At 39.7% G+C, this 15027-nt stretch overlaps 1 protein-coding gene across 1 annotated transcript in view; it reads right to left on the bottom strand.

Annotated features, from left to right (window-relative positions):
- RPGRIP1 (RPGR interacting protein 1) overlaps window positions 1–15027 on the bottom strand; it is a 72385-nt gene that overhangs the window by 55074 nt on the left and 2284 nt on the right. The window contains exons 2-3 of the mRNA XM_034994807.1: window positions 12200–12299; window positions 2293–2425 (exon numbers count right to left, since the gene is read on the bottom strand). Of these exons, the coding sequence (XP_034850698.1) occupies window positions 2293–2425; window positions 12200–12218 (152 nt within the window). The 5' untranslated portion in view covers window positions 12219–12299. The remainder of the gene's footprint in view (window positions 1–2292; window positions 2426–12199; window positions 12300–15027) is intronic.

Genomic DNA, 15027 nt, shown 5'->3' on the forward strand with positions numbered 1-15027 from the left:
ATGAGACCATGATAGAGTGACACTGAACAAGGCCACTGCATAATTTTGTCTGAACACAGACAGAAACAAGGTCACTGTGCCACACACAAAATACCAAACATTTTCTTTTCCTGATAATGAATGACTGCTATTCTATAAATTTTTTTTTTTTTTTTTTTTTTTTTTTTTTTTGCGAGAGAGAGAATGAGAGAGAGCACGAGAGGGAGGAGGGTCAGAGGGAGAAGCAGACTCTCTGCCGAGCAGGGAGCCCGATGCGGGACTCGATCCCGGGACTCCAGGATCATGACCTGAGCCGAAGGCAGTCACTTAACCAACTGAGCCACCCAGGCGCCCTAAAGATTTTATTTTTATTTGAGCTAGAACAAGTGCACAAGTAGGGGGGAGGGATAGAGGGAAAGGGAGAAGCTGGCTCGATCCCAGGACCCTGAGATCATGACCTGAGCCGAAGGCAGTCGCTTAACCGACTGAGCCACCCAGGCGCCCGAATGACTGCTATTCTAACCAATTACAGCTTTAGCCTCACTCTAGTCTACCTTCCCTGTAGATAAGATTTACTGATATCAGGACACCTGGGCAGCTCAGTTGGTTAAGTGTCTGACTTTGGCTCAGGTCATGATCTTGGGTGGGGGGGGCCTGGGCTCAGCAGGGAGTCTCCTTCTCCCTCTCCCTCTGCCTCTGCCCCTCCCCCAACTCACACACACACTCCCTCTCTCCTCTATCTCTCTCAAATAAGTAAATCTTTTTTTTTTTTTTTTAAAGATTTTATTTATTTATTCATGAGAGACAGAGAGAGAGGCAGAGGGAGAAGCAGGCTCCCAAGGAGCAGGGAGCCCGATGCGGGACTCGATCCCAGGACGCTGGGATCATGACCTGAGCCGAAGGCAGACGCTTAACCATCTGAGCCACCCAGGCACCCAATCTTTTTTTTTTTTAAAGATTTTTATTTATTTATTGAGAGAGATAGTGATAGAGAGAAAGCATGAAAGGGGGAGAGTCAGAGGGAGAAGCAGACTCCCTGCTGAGCAGGGAGCCCGATGCGGGACTCAATCCCGGGACTCCAGGATCGTGCCCTGAGCCAAACGCAGTCGCTTAACCGACTGAGCCACCCAGGCGCCCTAAATAAAAGAAATCTTTAAAAAAAAACAAAAACAAAACAACTTACTGAGATATTCAAATGCAGAATTTTCCCTGCTTTCTAACAGTATCAAATCTGGAGCAAACTCGGGTGCCTGGGTGGCTCAGTCGTTAAGTGTCTGCCTTCAGCTCAGGTCATAATCCCAGGGTCCTGGGATCGAGTCGCGCATCGGGCTCCCTGCTCCTTGGGAGCCTGCTTCTCCCTCTGCCTCTCTCTCTCTGTGTCTCTCATGAATAAATAAATAAAATCTTTAAAAAAAAAAAAATCTGGAGCAAACTCCTGTTACCTTGGACCCTCCCACAAATCACCCAACTGAAACTCAAATCCTGTAATAGATTTTTTCCAACACATTCTTATTGAAATGACCATAGTTCCCCATGGTGTGCATTTCTCTAGCTGTAATAAGTAATAAGCCCAACTTGTTCAAACTACAGGTATGTTCCTGCTAGTCTTTGGCTGGAAGACATTGACACCAGTATCCTCAAAATATGTCCTAGAGATGAAATCTGAACTTTCAGAACTCCCTTTCTTCCCATCTGATTATTTATCCACACTCTATTTCAGAATTCTCTCCAGGTCCCCACCCAAGAGATCCACTTTTGAAAGCCAATACTGTAAGGTCACTGTACGTGGTATAATTTCAGACTTAAGAGCTTTCAGTGCTACCACTCGCTTGCTAGCTGTGACTTTAGGCAAATTACTTCTTTATGTTTCCTTTTCCTCTTACCAGCACCTCCCTCATAGTATTACATAAGTTAATTGCATTTATAATATTAAGCTACTTAATACATAGAAAGCACTTACAATATGCCTGCATACAATAAATGATCAATATGATTTTTGGATTCGTTTGCAAATAAAAACCTCCTTCTCTTACTTGCCCATTTCCCTTTGTTCCCCACCTTTTATTTTTATTTATTTATTTTTAAAGATTTTATTTATTTATTTGACAGAGAGAGACACAGCTAGAGAGGGAACACAAGCAGGGGGAGTGGGAGAGGGGGAAGCAGGCTTCCCGTGGAGCCGGGAGCCTGATGCAGGGCTCGATTCCAGGACCCTGAGATCATGACCTGAGCCGAAGGCAGATGCTTAACAACTGAGCCACCCAGGTGCCCCTGCTCCCCAGCTTTTAAAGACTTAAGGAGAACACCAGGTACCTTTTGATCTCATCCTGTTGCTTCCAAGAAAGCTCCTTCACCAACATGTGCTCTTCACGAAGACGAAACAAGCTGTCTTCCAATTCTTCCCGGCTCATTCTGCTCAAGGGTGGTTGAGCTTTTATATTCTTACCTAAAGTCCCAAGACAAGGTAAATAGAGATTATTTTTCCATGTAATATTTTTTTTAACCCATCAGGTGTCTCATCGCATCTTGTCCAAAGGGCTTCAATCTATCTTGATTCGAGTGTTTGAGAGGAAATTCAGGAAGGATATGAAATGTGTGCTAATGGAGCTCTTTATCATTACAAATTATTCCTGGATATGGAATATCATTCCATATTGTTCCAGCATAAGGTATAACTCAACGTCTTGTCTAGAAAGTACATTCTCTTTTTTAAAATTTAAATTCAGTTAATTACTATATAATGTATTATTGGTTTCAGAGGTACAGGTCTGTGATTCATCCGTCTCATATAATCCCCAGTGCTCATTACATCACATGCCCTCCTTAATGTCCATCACCCACTTACCTCATTCCTTCATCCTCCACCCCTCCAGCAACCCTCAGTTTGTTTCCTATCATTAAGAGTCTTAGAAAGTACATTCTCTATAAAAATATCAAATAGGGTTGTTAGTCTACTTAATTTTTCTTTTTAATTACTCTTCTGTTTATTCTTCTTACTAGATAATGTGGACCTAGACAAAGATTGTGCCTAAAACCATCTTCAAACCCTTACTAAGGAAAAGGATAGAAACCTTTCTTGATTACCAAGAGTCATCTCATTTGTTTTTGTGGTCTGGGAAACTGTCCCCAAAGTTGCCTCCTGGATATAGAACATCTGCTTGGTCTAAGTGTGTGTGTGTGTTCACTGGCCCAGAGTCAGCTCTGATCTCATGGGAAAGATCCTAAAACCCCAGCACTCAAAATATAGCTCCTTTCCTAGAAGAAAGAGCTCAGAACTTTAGTCTCAGATCCACCTCAGCCACCACTAACACCTCTCTGGTCTACCCTTTGGAAATGATAAGTAAGTTTTTAAAAAACAGCTTTATTGAAGTATAATTGGCACGTAATACACTGAATATATTTAAGTATAAAATTTGGTTAATTTTGACATATTTATATAACTGTGAAACCATCACAATTAAGATAATGAACATATCCATCATGGCCAAGTTTCCTTCTGCTCCTTTGTGAGCTATTCCTCTCCATCTCATCCTAACCCCAATCCCACTTTAGTCCCCAGGCAACCTCCAGTATGGCTTTATGTCGATTTTCTAGAATTTTATATAGATCTCATTCATTATGTACTCGTTTTATTTTTTAGTTTGGGGGGGGTGGTTTGACTTCTTTCACTCAGTATAATTATTTTGAGATTCATCCATGGTGTTTCTTATATCAATAGTTCCTTTTGATTGCTGGTAACATTTCACTGTACAGATATACCATAATTTATTTATCTACTTATTGTTGGTGGATATTTGAATTGTTTCCAGGTTTTGGCTATTACAAATATAACAGCTATGAAAATCTGTGTATAAGTCTTTGTATGGACATGTTTTAATTTTTCTGGGGTAAATACACAGGAGTGAAACAGGAGTGAAAAAGATAGGTGTATGTTTAACTTTTTAAAAGTCTGTCAAACTGTTTTCCAAATATATATATATATATATATATATATATATATATATATATATCACAATATATAATATTACATATATTCTCTCTCTTTTTTTTAAGATTTTATTTATTTATTTGACAGAGAGAGACACAGTGAGAGAGAGAACACAAGCAGGGGGAGTGGGAGAGGAAGAAGCAGGCTTCCCACTGAGCAGGGAGCCCGATACAGGGCTCGATCCCAGAACCCTGGGATCATGACCTGAGCCGAAGGCAGACACTTAATGACTGAGCCACCCAGGTGCCCCAAATATTACATATATTCTCTCTCATTTCTTGGAACCACTTGAATGTAAATTGTACACATGATGTCCCATTATTTCTAAACACTTCATTGAATATTTCCTTAAAACAAGGACATAACCACAGTATAATTCTAATTCCATTACTCCTTCTACATTTATTAGTTGGAATTCTACTCTAGGGCAAAGATTTTACTTTATTTATTAATACATTTATTTATATCTATGCATTCTCATGGATTCTTATTTTATTCAATGGGTTATAATCCATCAATATCATTATTCATTTTGATACCCAAATTGTCCCAGATCCAGCCACTGTGAGCCTTTTCAGTTGGTTCTGGTGTCATTTTAAAATATCTCCATGAGTTTTTGAGCACTTCCACATTTTTTTAAAAAGATTTTATTTATTGGGACACCTGGGTGGCTCAGCTGGTTAAGCGTCTGCCTTTGGCTCAGGTCATGATCCCGGGGTCCTGGGATCGAGCCCCACATCAGGCTCCTTGCCCAGTGGGAAGCCTGCTTCTCCCTCTGCCTGCTACTCCCCCTGCTTGTGCTCACTCTCTCTCTGATTAGAAAAATAAATAAATAAATAATAATTTATTTATTTATTTATTTGACAGAGAGAAAGAGAGCGAGAGCACAAGCAGGGGGAGCAGAGGCAGAGGGAGAAGCAAAATTAACCAAATTTTATACTTAAATACATTCAGTGTATTACATGCCAATTATACTTCAATAAAGCTGTTTTTTAAAAACTTACTTGCTTCTTTGGGGAAAAAAAAGAAAATCAACATTTAAAAAGATGTGGTATATATCTACAATGGAATATTACTCAGTCATAAAAAATAAGATCTTGCCATGTGTGAACAACATGGATGGGCCTAGAGGATATTATGCTAAGTGACATAAGTCAGATAAAGACAAATACAATATGATTTCACTTATATGTGCAATCCAAAAAACAGACAAGGGGCACCTGGGTGGCTCAGTCAGTTAAGCCTCTGACTCTTGGTTTTGGCTCAGGTTATGATCTCAGGGTCATGAGATTGAGCTACGCGTTGGGTTCCGTGCTCAGTGGGGAGTCTGCTTAAGATTCTTTCCCTCTCCCTCTGCCCTTCCCCCTGCTCATGCTCTCTCTCTCTTAAATAAATAAATCTTAAAAAAATAAAATAAAAAATAAAGAAACAAACAAAAACAGAAACAAACCCATAAATACAGAGAACAAATTGGTGGCTACCAGAGGGGAAGGGATAGAAGGATGGGCAAAATGGGGAAAGGGCAGGGGAAGAAACAGGTTTCCAGTTATGGAATGAATAAATCACAGGGATGAAAGGTACAACATAGTGAATATAGTCAATGGTGTTGTATAGTGACAGATGGTAGCTACACTTGTAATAGCATAAGTAAAGAGTTCATGAATCACTATGGTGTACATCTGAAACTAATGTAACATTGTGTGTCAACTATACTTAAATGAAAAAAAAAGTTTCTCTTCTCCCAAAGCAAAGTTTCCAAAATAAATTCAAGATTGCTTAGAATGGGTGGAATAAAAAAGCTATAACTTCCAAACCAATGAACTTACAAAATAATGCAGCTGATTGCCAGGCACACTTAACAGCTTAACAGGAAAGAATGATCACTAGGAATAAAAATTTTTTTTTAAGATTTTATTTATTTGTTTGACAGAGAGAGAGATAGCAAGAGCAGGAACACAATATATATATTATATATATATATCACAATATATATATATCACAATATAGAATATTACATATATTCTCTCTTTTTTTTAAGATTTTATTTATTTATTTGACAGAGAGAGACACAGGGAGAGAGAGAACACAAGCAGGGGGAGAGGGAGAAGCAGGCTTCCCGCGGAGCAGGGAGCCTGATGCGGGGCTCGATCCCAGGACCCAGGGATCATGACCTGAGCCGAAGTCAGATGCTTAACGACTGAGCCACCCAGGCGCCCTGCTAGGAATAAAATTTTTAACATGACGATAAACCTTTATGAAAATCTTCATTTATAACAAGCACTTTATTTACTTTTAGCTATTTCATAAATAACAGGAAGAAAATTTAACACAGTTTGTAATAAAACCTACAAAATTTCTTTCCCACAAAGTAAATATGTACATCCTTCATTTTGGCACCTTCTTTTGAAGAAATATTAAGTTATTTTGGGTTTTTGTTCATGAGGATGGCCTCAAAACTGACTCTCTAGGTGATTGGTCCCTGCACAGGGCTTTCTGTCACTAGTACTATGACTTTTCTGACTTTGAAAATTATCTCAGCCAGCTCACATTTCAGTTCGTGGAACACTTAAAGCTTTGAGAAGCACAAAATCCCAAGTTGCGCACTGCTGAAGAGCATACTGAACACAGTAGATTTTTCTTTTTTGGTTTTTCCTTTCTTTTTTAAGTAAACTCTACAACCAATTTGGGGCTTCAACTCATGACCCCAAGATCAAGAGCCGCATGCTCTGCTGACTGAGTCAGTCAGGCACCCCTAGATTTTTCACTTATTAAAATATTATGATCCAGGGGCACCTGGGTGGCTCAGTTGGTTAAGCGACTGCCTTTGGCTCAGGTCATGATCCCAGGGTCCTGGGATCGAGCCCCGCATCGGGCTCCCTGCTCAGCTGGAAGCCTGCTTCTCCCTCGCCCACTCCCCCTACTTGTGTTCCCCCTCATGCTGTCTCTCTCTCTCTCTTAAATAAATAAATAAAATCTTTAAAAAAAAATAAAAATAAAAATAAATAAAATATTATGATCCATTTAGCATCAGTAATTGAACAAGCTCTAGACATGTGGCTTTGGTTACCACCCAGCTTGACTAGGTCCCACCGTGGGTCCTTTTTTTTTTTTTTTTAAATTAAACATGTTTTATTGTTAATGTCTTAAACAAATGGAAACACAACCCAAAATTTATTGGATGAGATAACAGATAGCAGGAAATTTATAGCTACAAATGCTTACATTAAAAAATAAGATCTCAAATCAACTAACTTTCACCCTGAGAAATTAGAAAAAGAGGAAACTAAACCCAAAGCAAGCAGAAGGAAGGAAATAACAAAGATTAGAGCAGGAATAAATGAAAGAGGAGACAGAAAAATAATAGTGAAAATAAGCAAAACTAAAACTGGTTCTTTGAAAGATCAACAAAATTGACAAAACTTTAGCTAGATTGACCAAGATAAAAGAGAGAAGACTCAAATAACTAAAATCAGGAATGAACGAGGTGACATCACTATCAACCTTAAAGAAATAATTATATGGGAATACTACAAACAACTGTATGTCAACAAATTAGATAACCTAGGTGGAAAGGACAATTTCCTAGAAAGACACAAATTACTAAGATTGACTCAAGAGGGGGCGCCTGGGTGGCTCAGTTGGTTAAGCGACTGCCTTTGGCTCAGGTCATGATCCTGGAGTCCCGGGATCGAGTCCCGCATCGGGCTCCCTGCTCGGCAGGGAGTCTGCTTCTCCCTCTCCCACTCCCCGTTTGTGTTCCCTCTCTCGCTGTGTCTTTCTCTGTCAAATAAATAAATAAAATCTTAAAAAAAAAAAAAAAAGATTGACTCAAGAGGAAATGGAAAATCTGAACAGACCTATGAGACTGAATTTGTAACCAAAAACATCCCACAAAGAAAATCCCAAGCCCAGATGACTTCACTGATGAATTCTACCAAATGTTTAAAGAAGAAATAACATCAATCCTTCACAAAGTCTTCCAAAAAAATAGAAGACGCAACACTTCCCAAATTATTACCTGAGGCCAAAACCAAAGATACTACAAAAAACTATAGATCAGTATCTCTTATAATTATAGATACAAAATCCTCAACAAAATAATAGCAAACTGAATTGAACAACACATAAAAAGGCTTTTCACTATAACCAAATGGAACGGATCCCAGGAATACAGCTTGGTTTAACATATGAAAATCAATCAATGTGGGGTGCCTGGGTGGCTTAGACGGTTAAGTGTCTGACTCTTGATTTCAGCTCAGGTCACGATCTCAGGGTTATGAGATCGAGCCCCGTGCTGGGTTCCATGCTCAACATGGAATCTGCTTGTTCCTCTCCCTCTGCTCCTCCCCACCACCCTGCTTGTGCTCTCTCTCAAATAAATAAGCCCCCCGGGGGACTCTAACCCAGGACTCTGAGATCATGACCTGAGCCAAAGGCAGTAACTTAACCGACAGAGCCACCCAGGTGCCCTTAAATAAGTAAAATCTTAAAAAAAAAAAAAAAAGGAAGATATCCCATGTTCATGGATTTCAAGAATTAATATTGATAAGCTGCCAAGATTTCCACAATTCATATACAGATTCAACGCAGTCCCTATCAAAATTCCAGTTGGCTTTTTTTCCCCCATACATTGACAGGCTGATCCTAAAGTTCATTTGGAAATGCAAGGAACCCAGAATAGCTAAAATAACCTTGAAAAAGAACAAAGTAGGAGGATCCATACATCCTGATTTCAAAACTTACTATAGGGAGCCTGGGTGGCTCAGTTGGTTAAGCGACTGCCTTCAGCTCAGGTCATGATCCTGGAGTCCCGGGATCGAGTCCCGCATAGGGCTCCCTGCTCGGCAGGGAGTCTGCTTCTCCCTCTGACCTTCCTCCCTCTCATGCTCTCTCTCATTCTCTCTCAAATAAATAAATAAAATCTTTAAAAAAAAAAAAACTTACTACAAAGCTACAATAATCAAGACAGCATAATACTGATACAGGATACATATGCAGATCAATGGAATAAAACTGAGAGTCCAGAAATAAACCCTCACATTTATAGTTAAATGCTTTCCAACAAGTATGCCAAGAAAATTCAATGGGGAAAGAATCGTTTTTCAACAAATGGTGCTGAAGGACTAGACATACACATGCAAAAGAATGAAGTTGGATCTGGGGCACCTGGGTGGCTCAGTTGGTTAAGCGTCTCCTTTCAGCTCAGGTCATGATCCTGAGGTCCTAGGATCGAGCCCCACGTTGGGCTCTCTGCTCAGCAGGGAGCCTGCTTCTCCCTCTCTGCCCCTCCCCCCGCTTGTGCTCTCCCTCTCTCACTCATATTCTCTCTCAAATAAATAAATAAAATCTTTAAAAAAAAAAAAAAAGAATGAAGTTGAATCCTTATCTCACATCATATAAAAAATTAACTCAAAATGGATCACAGACCTAAATGTAAAAGCTGAAACTACAAAAATCTTAGAAGAAAACATAGAAGTAAACTTTTGTGACCTTGGATTAGGCAGTATTAAATACGACACTATGAAGTTAGACATGAAACCAAAAGCACAAGTGACAAAAGAAAAAATAGATAAATTGAACTTCATCAAAATTAACTTTTGTGGGGGCGCCTGGGTGGCTCAGTCAGTTAAGCGACTGCTTTCAGCTCGGGTCATGATCTCAAGGTCCTGGGATCGAGCCCTGCATCAGGCTCCCTGCTCCGCGAAGAGCCTGCTTCTCCCTCTCCCACTCCTCCTGCTTGTGTTCCCTCTCTTGCTGTCTCTCTCTGTCAAATAAATAAATAAAAAATCTTTAAAAAAAATTAACTTCTGTGATTCAGAGGACACTATCAAGAAAGTGAAAAGATAACCTACAGAATGGGAAAAATATTTGCAAATCATATATCTGATAAGAGATTTGTATCCAAAATACATAAAGAACTCTTACAACCAACAATATAAAGACAAATAACTCAATTTAAAAATGGACAAAGAATCTAAAGAGACTTTTTTCCAAAGAAGCTATACAAGGGGCTGGTAAAGACATAAAAGGTGTTCAGTGTGATTATTCATTAGGGAAGTGTAAATCAAAACCACAAGAGAAATAACAAATTTTTAAAAACCACACAAGATATCACTTCAATAACAAGTGAGGATATGAAAAAATTGGAACTCTCATACATTGTTGGTAGGAACATAAAAGGATACAACTGCTTTAAAAATAGTTTGGCAATTCCCCAAAATGTTAAACATAGAGCTACCATATGACCCAGCAATTCCACTTCTAGGGATATACCTAAGAGAAATGAAAATATGTCCACACAAAAAACTTGTACACAAATATTCACAGCAGCATTATTCATGATAGCCTCAAACTGAAAACAACCCAAATGTCCACCAACTGATGAATATATAAACAAAATGTGGTATGCCCATACAATGAGATATTACTCAGCAATAAAAAGGAATGATAAATGATAAATGCTACAACATGGATGAACTTTGAAAACACTATGACAAGTGAAAGAAGCCAGACTCACAAAAAAGCATATGTTATGTGACTTCATTTACAAAGAATGTCCAGCATAGGCAAATTGATAGAGCCCGAAAGCAGATAAGTGATTATCAGGAGCAGATGTGGGGACAAGGGAAATGTCCACTACAAGGTTTCTTTTTGGGGTAATTATGAAATTAGTTGGGATGAATGCAAAAAACTGTGAATACAGTAAAAATTGTTGAATTGTACACTTTATTTTTTTTTTATTTTTTATTTTTTTAAAGATTTTATTTACTTATTTGACAGAGAGAGACACAGCAAGAGAGGGAATACAAGCAGTGGGAGAGGGAGAAGCAGGCTTCCTGCCGAGCAGGGAGCCCGATGCGGGGCTCGATCCCAGAACCTGGAATCATGACCTGAGTCGAAGGCAGACGCTTAACGACTGAGCCACCCAGGCGCCCCGAATTGTACACTTTAAAAGAGTAAATTTTATGGCATATAAGTTATAGCCCAATAAAACTGTTATGTATAATAAAATGTATTATAAATAAAATACATTATGTATATTATTATAAAAATGTTAGTATTTCCATATCACACATATAAAAGAGCAAATAAAACATATATGGGCAGTCTGGACAATAATAAAGTGTACACAAACATACATACTAGCTTAAGAAATAGAACATTACTAGTACATGAAGAACCCTCTATAAGTTCCCACCCATTCTATTCCCTTCTTCCCCCAGAGGTGACCACTATCCTAAATGTTCTATAACTATTAACTGCCTTATATTTCTTTATAATTTTATGAAGAAAATTAGATTTTATTATAAAGAAAATACATTTGTTATTTCATTGTATGAATATATATCCATGTGCATTCATTTCCTGAATTATGGACATTTATGTTGTTTCCATTTTTTGTCTTATGAATAACACTGCTGTGACCATTCTGGTATACGTTTCCTGGTACACATATGCAAAAATTTATGCAAATTTTTTATCCAGAAGTAAAGCTGCATGTTCAACTTTACTAGATAATGTCAAGCTTTTTTCCAAAGTGACCTCACCATTTACACACCCATGGGCAGTGCATAAAGCACCCTACCCTTGAAAAAATTTTATAGAAGTGAAATCAAGTAAAAATGGATTCAATAGTAACTGTGACTGAGGGGTGGGAGAGTAGAAACAAAGTTAAAAAAATATCTTAAGGTAAGTGTGGAAGAGGGGCACCTGGGTGGCTCAGTCAGTTAAGCATCTGCCTTTGGCTCAGGTCATGATCCCAGGGTCCTGGGATGGAGCCCCATGTCGGGCTCCCTGCTCCGCAGGAAGCCTGCTTCTCCCTCTCCCACTCCCCCTGCTTGTGTTCCCTCTCTCGCTGTGTCTCTGTCAAATAAAGAAATAAAACCTTAAAAAAAGAAAAAAAAAGGTAAGTGTGGAAGAAGCTCTTGTGGGGTTGTGCTCTTTCATCTTAAATTGCCCACCTTTGTTTAGTGAGAGCAAAGGGCTAATAACATGGATAGAGGAATGGACCACTCATTTGTTCTCAGCTTCTGTTGTGGTGGTATTTAGCTTTACCTCCTAAATCTGCACAGTAAAACTTCTGTTGTAATAATTTAGAAATAACATGTTGAGAAGACTGAGGAAAAGAGCTGAGAGCAAAGCAGTCACTTTGGAGGCTAGCAAGATGCCACACAATGACAGACTGAAAGTTGTTGTGATTTTAGAAGACTTCCATCTTCAGGCACAATTTACCTTTTGACGCTGGTACCATCAGAGGTAGTTGTTTACTGATGTGTTGTCCACAGGGGATGTGATGTCCTATCAGTTCCCAAGCTATAGATCCCAGAGGACACTGAAATAAAGGCAAATCCAGTCAATTACATGCAACTTTAGGATATCTTCTGCAGGCTGTACCTAAGTTGTATGTATGAATTTATCAACACTTTTTTTTTAAAGATTTTATTTATTTATTTGACAGAGAGATAGAGAGAGAGCACTCAGTGGGCAGAGGGAGAGGGAGAAGCAGGCTCTCCGCTGAGCAGGCAGAGGTAGAGGGAGAAGCAGGCTCTCCGCTGAGCAGGGAGCCCAACGCGGGGCTTGATCCCAGGACCCTGGGACCATGACCCGAGCTGAAGGCAGCCGCTTAACTGACTGAGCCACCCAGGCATCCCTTATCAACACTTTCTGGACAGTACATGACACACTAGCATTTTTTTGTGGTGGTGTTGACCACTCTTTGTTAAAGAGTAAGACTAAGCGGTGCCTGGCCTGATCAGTCAGTAGAGCATGTGGCCCCTGATCTCAGGTTCAAGCCCCACATTGCGGGTAGAGATTACTTAAAAAAAAAAAAAATACTTTGGGGGGCGCCTGGGTGGCTCAGTTATTAAGCATCTGCCTTCAGCTCAGTTCATGATCTCAGGGTCCTAGGATTGAGCCCCGCATTGGGCTCTCTGCTCAGCAGAAAGCCTGCTTCTCCCTCTCCCACTCCCCCTGCTTGTGTTCCTGCTCTTGCTGTCTCTGTCAAATAAATAAATAAAATCTTAAAAAAAAAAAAAAAGAAAGAAAGAATCTTCTGATCCCCGCCTCCCCACTCCATTTACAGGGACTGACCCTTCAGTAACCAGTTTGACCCAAGCTGGGCCAATCAGATTCTCTTTCTCAGATGGTTGGAAATCGGACTGAGAAAGTTAAATTAGCCTCTTTGGATGACTAGAACTATTACGTATACTTGGAAGTTCTGGTATGGCCATCCATGTTCTTCTCTATAGCCTTAATAACTGGGGAATCCTATCTGTAGAATTGCCTCACACCTTGGTCAACACTTCTTCCTGTATTATAGTATCAGTCTTTTGGCTTTAAATAGTGTTGCTTCATGGGGCGCCTGGGTGGCTCAGTTGTTAAGCATCTGCCCTCGGCTCAGGTCATGATCCCAGGGTCCTGGGATCGAGCCCCGCATCAGGATCCCTGCTCAGCGGGAAGCCTGCTTCTCCCTCTCCCACTCTCCCAGCTTGTGTTCCCTCTCTCTTTGTGTGTCTCTCTGTCAAATAAATAAATAAAATAAATAAATAAATAAATAAATAAATAAACAAATACTATTGCTTCATGGTCAACTAATCTTCAACAGAGCAGGAAAGAATATCCAATAGAAAAAAGACAGTCTCTTCAACAAATGGTGTTGGGAAAACTGGACAGCAATATGCAGAAGAATGAAATAGCCACTTCCTTACACCAGATAAAAAAATAAACTCAAAATAGATGAAAGACCTAAATGTGAGACAGAAAACCATCAAAATCCTAGAAGAGAACACAGGCAGCAACCTCTTTGACCTTGGCTGTAGCAACTTCTTATTAGACATGTTGCTGGGGGAGAGGGAAACAAAAGCAAAAATGAACTATTGGGACTTCATCAAGATAAAAAGCTTCTGTGCCGCAAAGGAAATAATCAACAAAACTAAAAGTCAGCCTACAGAATGGGAGAAGATATTTGTAAATGACATATCCGATAAAGGGTTAGTATCCAAAATTTATAATGAACTTACCAAACTCAACACCCAAAAAACAAAAAATCCAGTTAAGAAGTGGGCAGAAGACATGAATAGACATTTCTCCAAAGAAGAATACATCCAGATGGCTAACAGACACATGAAAAGATGCTCAACATCACTCATCATTAGGGAAATACAAGTCAAAACCATGATGATATACCACCTCACACCTGTCAGAATGGTTAAAATGAACAACACAAGAAACAACAGGTGTTGGCAAGGATGAAGAGAAAGGGGAACCCTTTTACACTATTGGTGGGAATGCAAACTGGTATAGCCACTGTGGAAAACACTACGGAGATGGTGCCTCAAAAAGTTAAAAATAGGGGACGCCTGGGTGGCTCAGTCGGTTAAGCGGCTGCCTTCGGCCCAGGTCATGATCCCAGGGTCCTGGGATCAAGTCCGCATCAGGCTCCTTGCTCAGCAGGGAACGTGCTTCTCCCTCTCTCTCCCTCTGCTTGTGCTCTCTCTGTCAAATAAATAAAATCTTCAAAAAAAAAAAAAAAAGTTAAAAATAGAACTACCCCATACTCCAGCAATTGCACTACTTGGTATTTACCCAAAGAATACAAAAATACAGATTCAAGGGGGTACATGCACCCCAATGTTTACAGCAGCATTATCAACAATCGCTAAATTATGGAAACAGCCCAAGTGTCCAGCAACTGAAAAATGGATAAAGAAGATATGATGCATATATATATATATGACATTTATATACATACATACATACAATGGAATATTAGCCATCAAAAAAATGAAATCTTGCCATTTGCAACAACGTGGATGGAGCTAGAGTATATTATGCTAAGTAAAATAAGTCAGAGAAAGACTACTACCATATGACTTTACTCATATGTGGAATTTAAGAAACAAAATAGATGAGGATGTGAGGGCGATCTGGCTGCGACATCTGTCACCCCATTGATCACCAGGGTTGATTCGGCTGATCTGGCTGGCTAGGCGGGTGTCCCCTTCTTCCCTCACCGCTCCATGTGCGTCCCTCCCGAAGCTGCGCGCTCTGTCAAAGAGGAC

The sequence above is a fragment of the Mirounga leonina genome, unplaced genomic scaffold (assembly GCF_011800145.1).
Source record: "Mirounga leonina isolate KUSES-001 unplaced genomic scaffold, KU_Mleo_1.0 Mir_91, whole genome shotgun sequence".
Lineage (NCBI taxonomy): Eukaryota > Metazoa > Chordata > Mammalia > Carnivora > Phocidae > Mirounga > Mirounga leonina.